Source organism: Momordica charantia (genome assembly GCF_013281855.1).
Source record: "Momordica charantia cultivar OHB3-1 chromosome 4 unlocalized genomic scaffold, Mcharantia_2.0 BLBB01000004.1, whole genome shotgun sequence".
In the NCBI taxonomy this organism is placed as follows: Eukaryota; Viridiplantae; Streptophyta; class Magnoliopsida; order Cucurbitales; family Cucurbitaceae; genus Momordica; species Momordica charantia.
The window spans coordinates 28,724,603-28,732,768 of NW_028275162.1; the positions used below are offsets into that span (position 1 = coordinate 28,724,603).

Below are 8,166 nucleotides of genomic sequence, written 5' to 3' on the forward strand. Positions count from 1 at the left end.
TGAGATTGAGAAATAATTTTAAATTGGTCACGATTCACCTCCAAGAAAATGACATGATACATACCATGTTATTTAATTGATGAGGTAAAGTTCTTTAGTTTTTATGTTCTAATTTGCTTGTTCGGTAACGCTCCTCATTTTCTCTCCTGGGTCAGCTCCCATTTCTTCACTTTTAAAGATTTTATTCTCCTCTCTTTTCCAAATGTTCTACTCATATTTTTCTGTAATATTAGTGACAATGTGAGTAGAATAAGAATATGCATCAAACAAGAAGAGGAGAGGACAGAGAGAGAATGCTAAGAGCAGAGCTATGAATGGTTCTCTTTAATTAACAATATAACAAATGTTAGCAGCAAAATGATTGTGTAGTCACCCAATTATACAATGCCTCCTCCTGATCCTTAAAAGAATGAGAATATTTCTCCATAGCTGAGTTACAGAGAGTTATGCTGTGTCACTTATTTCACTTTCTATTCCTAAACTATTCCCTCCCTTTGTTGCTAATACAATAGAAGAAGCCGCCTTTCTATGCTTCTGAGATAAAAGCAAACATATGAAAACAAGACCAAAAATTTTATGGCACCAATTGCTAAGCATGCAATGCAGCCACTACTACTTGGTGCCCTTAGCTGCAAGCACGTTTTCCATTGATTTGGAAACAAAACAAACTATGGCAACTCACTTTGAGCTTTGGCATAGTCAACTCTTATTTGTTCGTTTCTTCGCTTCGCTGTAGAGAATAACTCCCATGACCGTGAGTGTGTAACCGAACATTCCAGTAACAGAGACGGGATTTCTAAATATTAAAATGGACACGACGACAGCTACAGCCCCTTTTGCATTTCCTAGTACCTGAAAGAGTCAGAAAACGAATGAGAATTCATGCATGAACTGTGGAACAGAGACATAAGAAACAGAGTAAGTTTGGAAGTTTCATGCAGGCCCATGTGAACCCTGGCATTGACAGGACTTGAGTAAAAAAATGACAAATTTGAACTTGCTGCTACCAAAAACATGGCTGTCGACCTTGATTGGTTGTATCAATGCATAAAAAGTGGGATGTTAAGGCTTGACGCAAAGAAACTACAGCCTCTAACAATACTCAAACTAGAGATTCAACCTTTCAGGAATCTGGAGGTTGATCCCTACGAGTGCATCCCTTTACCCACACTAGCTCAATAGAAAAGTAGGACTGTGCTTATCTAAGGAAATCAGAAATAGCTCCCGCTTCATCCAATACAGAAAATCCCAAACCCAATAGTTGGTCACGGTCTTCTAGTTCAATCAATAACCATTCATAGAAAACCATTTGGGATTTGCCCCAGCCATAGGATAAGCTAGGAAACAATTGCCCAAATACAACAAATAAGAAAAACTGCTGCAGATATATCAAATACATTAAATTTACAATATCTAGATGTCATTTTAATCTTTGACTCTACTAGTGAAATAACATAGTATCAGAGCAAAATGAAAAGACTCTACAATGATATTTCCTTCTCATTTAGTATTAATAGTTCATGTGTTAGATAGCCACCTCACACAAAATGGAAAGTATTGAGAACATATCAAATGAGTAATCTATCAATTTATACTTTTGGAATGATCTAATAAAAACTTTGACCTTTTGTCCATTGACAAGAAACTTGACAATCGTGTTTCACTTCAACAATGAAATCATAGTTTTTTTTCCGTCAGTGCAGTCAATGTCTCAATCAAGGACACAAAGTTGGACAGCGAACTAGTTCCATAAAATAAGATTCTAAATAAGTTTTAACTTAAACTCAGGCGTATTCTGAACAATAGCAAGCATCAGTATACAAGAAAAATAGAAATTTACCTGAAGGGTCAGCGCACTGGTGTGTTTGGTGACCAGAAAATTGGTCAGATTTACAAAATATGCTAGTGACGAATTGAAGAGAAGGTACCAGATGATTTTGATATCATCTCTCGCAAGAGCTAGTGTGATACCAACCACATTATCTTCCATAATAAGTGTTGCAGGGAGCAAGAAAACAACAGCCATAGGAGCCATATACAAAAGGAGATTCATGGAGTTCAGCTTCTCTCTGGATAAGATTAAAGGCCGTTTAAGAAAATTAGATAATTGACAACTTATCTTTTAAAAAGAACTACAATGATATCAAATAGAAGAGAAATTTAAGAAATATTCATACCCTTCTGAAGAAAGCAAAATTCCTTGGAGCACCGATTTGAGAGCTCTTGCAGCGGTAGCTGCAACACATATAAGAAACCCAAATAGATGGAAACTCGGTTCACCCTGTTGCCATGGAAGAACAACAGAGGCAATTACCCTCTTTATTTCCATACTATTTTGACGAAATGGGAGAACAACAGGAAAACAGATAAGAAATTGAGAAAAAATAACGCAGTGACCAAAGAAGCACAGACACCACCAATGGCGTCGGTCTACCCTTAAATCTCCAACAAACAAAAACTAATAGAAGACTGAAAAGGTTTCCTCGACTAACAAACAGAAAGCTTCATTAAACTGATACACTGCTAAGTAGGGATAATCCCAGCTCAAGTCCAAATAAATAAGATCCTAAACCTCAATTTCCAAATAGAGTATTCCGCTCCCATTCGGATATCTTGTTCACAGGTAAACGGGTACAGAAATCACCTCCCTCCACTCCAGAATACATGCATAAGAACAGAATAAAGGGTATCTGTGGAACTGTTTCGCCGTTAAAATTAACATTATCTAGTTTAACGAAAATAACTGCATAAACTCATAAAGAATAGAAGACCAAATTTTAGAGTATTGTTAGAAGAAAGATGGAAATTGGCATGAAAACAGCAACAAAGAAAATAGTGGGAAATATATAGAAAAGAAGAGAGTTCATACCCCGCTGGCAATGACAACCCCGGTGACAACAGGAATGAGAGTGACATAAGTGAGCCAAGCCTCCCTCTTGAAGGTCATCAGGTAAGCAAAAACCGCGGTGAAAAATGGGGTGGTTGCTCCAACAGCCTGGTTGAAAGAGACGGGCAAATAGCGAAGGGAAATGTTGCCGAAGACAACGGAGATGCAGAAGATAAAGCTGAGGGCAGAGATCTTGAAGAATTGGATGCGAGATCGAATGGTCTGAAGAGGGACGACCTTCAACCAAGCAATAGCGACGTAGCTGAGCAGAGAACAAGCGGTCATGTGGCACATGGTGAGGAAGATCGGGTACTTGAAACCATAGTTGCTGAGCAAATACTTGTTGAGCAAGAGGACCCCAATGTTGGAGGAGTACCAGGCGGCAACGAGGCCGATCGTGAACAAACGACTCGTACCCTTCATTTTGGGAGGTGGGTGTTGATTAAAAGTCTGTGATTTTTAAACAGAAATGGAGGGTTGAGTTAAGTGGAGGAGTATCTGTTAGTTTCCGGCAGAGCAGGGATCTGGGCATTGGCCTGAATGTAGTTGTATACCCCCAATAGAACAGAATATAGATAAAGGGAAAGAATGGGGATTGCAGCCTGCAACAGCTGCAGGGATCTAACAGAAACGAAACGGGGCCTTGGGGGATTTGGCGATAAAGAGAGAATGCGTTACAGAGGGAGAGAGAATGAAACAGAAGCGTTTAAATTGTGTTAAGAAGGTCGAGTTTTGAGGATGAACGACGAGCAATGAATGTGCCTCCGCACACACAGTTTCCCTTTTTAAAAGCTTAGGAAAATGCGTTGAGATTGTGAGCCAACCCAAGGGGGAATCCGCCAATCCTCTTCTATTTCACAATCTTTTTTATTTGCCTTATTATTATTTTAATTCCCACTTTCTAAAAATTTTTAAGAAAATTCAGATAAAACATGTTTCTATTTTTTCGTATTATTGTTTCTGTTTCCTATTAAAAACTAAAAAATCACTCTATATCAAAAAATATTTTCTTATTTATATTTTAAAACCTCATTTTTAAGCACCCAACCCAACTTTTTACAACTTTTTTTGACACCTCTAACGCCCACATCCTCTAATATATGAAAACGAAACAATCAAATACTAGATTTTTAATGTTTAACAAAGAGTATTAAAATAATCAATAATAAGGAAAGGATATTTAATTTATTGGGCTTTTTGGGCCTATTTTCTTCTTTCAACAAGTGGAAATAGACGTACTCATACCAATTCAATTAACTCGTTGCTTGTGGGTATGGGACTATTATTGAATACTTTTCTTAAATGTGCAATTAAAATTTAGACTTTTTTTCTATATTAAAAGAATCTGAGTGATATAGTAAGATTCATAGTTTTTTAATTAATATATTTATTATGAAACTTAGTATTTACTTATCAAAAGTTCAAAAATAAATATCAATTTAATGACATAAAGTTGTCTTTTGTTATGCGACTTCTTTCATCAAATTGAAAAAGCAACTGCGAACTTATTTCACAAGAATTTGGCAGATCCATATTTGTATTTGGTGCAGTTGACCTTACTTAAAGGCTCCTACTTTTCTTCCATCAGAGGATCTGAGAAGCGTAGTGGTGTGGAAAGAAAGATCATTTGAAATTTTCGAGAGAGAGATAAGTAATTGTAACCTGTGTGTTTGGCCATGTGGAAAGCCATGGCGTCGGTTGACCTTTAGAAATCTCTGCAGATCCGCCATAACTTCCTGCTGTCGAACTGGAAGCTCTAAATTTTCTAAACCCACTTTTGCTTCGAGATTTGAACAGCGACGATTCATGACCCACATGTTGTCTTGAGGAACAAATTAATGTCTTGCTCCATCGCTGCTTCCTCTCTGAAACAAACACCCAAAATGAAAATCACCACTCCACAATGATCTCTTGGGAATTACCAACAATCAGCACATAAAACTAATAAACACCAAAAAGAAACAGAGAATTGGGATCTTCTGGCTTGATCTCGATGACCCAGAGCGAATGATTTAATCAGCAAACAAACAAAAACTACAAGGGAAAGCAAGTAAAAAACAAGAGAGAGATGATGGTGGATACTGTTGAAGGGGGAAAGTATTGCAGAAGATGAAATTAGTAAGATCTGTGTCATCTGTGAGGAAAGTGGTCTGATCTCACTTCAACATCCGCCGAGTGGCCGTCGCCGTCGGGCTGTGTCCGAAGGCTGGACTCCCTAATTTCTAATTTCTAAGGGGCAGTGGTGTGGTCGGCTAGTACTGCCAGAGACTTCATACGTGGCGAGATGCTATAGGCTGGTTCTGATGGGGCCTGTCAGATAGTGAGAATTTGCAACGAGGAGAGTGAGCGGATCAGAAAATCCTATGGAATATTCATTCTACCGTGGCAATGTCGACAAGGATTAAGGAGGGTATGGTGGGATCCGCCAACACAAACGAGAATATCATAATGAATGCAGCCCACATTTCTCGACAAGTTCCAAGTTGAGTACTTTTGGATGCTTGGATCATTAATTACGAGGAAAATTTTCATTTTTAACTCGTTTCCTTGAAAAAAATTTGTGGGGTTGGATAATTGCTGAAAGATCCAACAAATGAAAATTATAATAAATGAGGACGAGACAACAACGTAAGATTCGAATATAAAACCTCCGCTCTGATACCATCAGAAAGATGAATAAACCACCAACCCACTCGACCGTTAATAGATTAGATAAATTTAATTCATTTAACAAGACCGACCTAGTTGTATAATTGTATTGGTACCAACTTTTGTGGGTTTAATGGTGATGGCATCCATCATCTATTTGTTCGGATTTAAACTTATTTTGATTATTTGATTTTGTAAGAATTATTTGATGGATAATATATGTCTTAATCAGTAGAGTTAACTAAACTTATCTTCCAGTGGGCTTAATCTTTAAATAATTTTTCAACTTAATTTTGATTTGATGTGGTATAATTAAGGGTGATTTGGTTCCTAATGAAAAAAACAGTGATAGCAATTGTCGTTATGGGTGTCTGTATATATGGTCAACCCAAACAACCTTTTAACTGTTTATAAGATCCGACCCGATGAATGTTGATTGATTGGCAATGGGATTGAGACAGACCTTCGGTTTGCCACCGAAGATCACATGGGCTTTGATTTTCTACAACTGAGGCAAGAGGACTATCAAATGCAAGCGACCAATTTTGTAATCAAAATAAATCTCGAGTTTAAAAACACACCCAAAACTGAAATCAATATTCTGCCATTGCAGACTACTAATCAAGCTTAACATCAAATGGTCATCAAAATCTTTAGTGCCGTCGAAACAGAACAATGTAAGAAAAAACAAAGACATGCCATCCGAAGCCTTGGAATCAGAGCTCTAATAAGTTGACAACAATACTGACGGCAAGGGACTGTAGTTAAACTTGAATCCTGATATGGATAACAATGTGATATCTTGCTCCTGACTTGGATCATATTGTGATATCATCGTCTAGCGTGTAAGAATAATTCTAACACTCAAGAACTATTGAAAATAGACTATGGGAAGGAATCTTGGGTGAAAAATAAAAAGTTATGTAACACACCTCCTTCTAAACAAGCACAACCAATTTCGAACCATTTTTCTACCAGATGAATAAATACTGACGATACTCCTTGATTTAGAAGTGGAAGAATCTCCTTGATTCCAGACGAGGTAGACTTACTTTGGCTTGAGGTTGTGCTTCCTAGTATACCTACCTACTTTCTCTCGATTTTCTAGATCCACATTATTAATGCCAAATGTATTGATGAAATCTCTTTTGGGAAGGTAAGCATAAAGTTGAAGGTTTTCATTTATCTAATTGGATTAAAGTCTCATGTCTGAGAGAGTTTGAAGCACTTAGCTTTGGGAATATATTTAGAAATAATGAGGTGTTGTTGCTTATGAAGTGGCTTTGGAGTTTCCCTTGTTGAGAAGCCTCTTCCAGCAGCCCCAAGTTACCCTTGGCAAATTTATCTAGTCAGTTTTTCTAGAATACCAAATTTTGATTGGAAGATGGATCTATAGTAAGGTATTTTGGTTGGGTACGTGGACTACAGGTTCTCCTTGCTCAATTTTTTCCTCGCCTTCATAGATTAAAAGGCTCAAAACTTTTCTATTTATCAATGTTGGAGCCCTTCCTGTGAGTCTTGTGTTCTATTTTCCTACAAATCCTTCTTTGTCAATCTCGCAGATTACTAGCAACTCCTTCTAAGTGAACTATGGAAATCAAAGCATCCTAAAAATATCAAAATCACTAGCACAAATGATTAAGTTCTCCTACTATTCCATCTCCAACCGAATTGGTACTCACTTTGTAGAAGATCTCACAAAGACAGACAGTTGTATTCACAATTCTGGCTTGACTTCAGTGTTCAGATGATCTACCCTAGGTTGCAGAGAATGGCCGCCTTTCCTGACTTTGTGGCGCTAGTTTAGGGGAAAAGGCCAAGGCACTGTAGTCAAATAATATAATATAGGGTATTTGGAATATTTGGTTCGAGCACAAAAGGAGAACTTTCAACGATGTTCTAAAGATCCAAGTGAGATTTAAGAACCCATAATTATTGTTACTTCCTTTTGGAGTTCAGGTTCTAATAATTCCACAATTACTCCCTCTATTTCCTCCAATTGGAGAAGTGTCTTTCTGTAATCTTTGGAGTTCCTTGTAAATTTCAATTTCATCAATGAAATGATTGCTTCCAGAAGAAAGAGATGGAACAACCTAAAGATAATTACTCCAGAATAGACAGCGTTAAAGGTAGCTAAATTACAGCAACCCCCAAGAACAAAAAGCAAACAACTATTGAATACAAACACCCAACACAGTAAACAAAAAACAAACAAACAAAATTGAGAAAAATATGGTAGCAAAAAGTCTACGGATTTTCCTGCGAACTCGTACAATTAAACACCACAAACATGACGTTTAACATGAATGTTCACATTTCACACCATCCACTCTCGAGTAATAATGTTGTAGAAGAGAGTGGGAGTCCAAATCAGTAACATGCAAAGAAAGATTGTACCTGATATTTTTGCTAGGTACATAAATACTGTGACTCTACCGCCCTGTGAAATTATCCAGAAACTCAGTCAAAAATACAAATCCCAATACACCACCATTTTCACAAATATTTAGAGAGAACTATTTTTTCCGCTAAACCTCCTTCTTGGTATTCCTATTCACACATTCAATCAGAACCAGCGATAATGTTCTTGGATGCTTCTTTAACTTCGACCTAAACGCCAATTATTCATT

At 37.3% G+C, this 8,166-nt stretch overlaps 1 protein-coding gene across 3 annotated transcripts; it reads right to left on the reverse strand.

Moving 5' to 3' along the window:
- Positions 1 to 305: 305 nt before the first annotated feature.
- On the reverse strand, positions 306 to 5,144 carry LOC111006356 (putative sugar phosphate/phosphate translocator At3g11320). Of its 3 annotated transcripts, XM_022278247.2 has the most exons (7): positions 4,970 to 5,144; positions 4,550 to 4,752; positions 2,870 to 3,337; positions 2,178 to 2,281; positions 1,841 to 2,069; positions 683 to 852; positions 306 to 534 (listed from the first exon to the last, which is right to left on the reverse strand). In XM_022278247.2, the coding sequence occupies exons 1-6, from the start codon at positions 5,019 to 5,021 to the stop codon at positions 700 to 702; spliced, it is 1,209 nt and encodes a 402-aa protein (XP_022133939.1). In that variant the 5' UTR covers positions 5,022 to 5,144; the 3' UTR covers positions 306 to 534; positions 683 to 699. The 3 variants fall into 3 exon arrangements, with proteins under 3 accessions (XP_022133939.1, XP_022133940.1, XP_087978590.1); XM_022278248.2 differs by having other exon boundaries at positions 306 to 852; positions 2,870 to 3,304; positions 4,970 to 5,141; XM_088122464.1 differs by having other exon boundaries at positions 306 to 852; positions 4,970 to 5,138.
- Between the last annotated feature and the right edge of the window lie 3,022 nt (positions 5,145 to 8,166).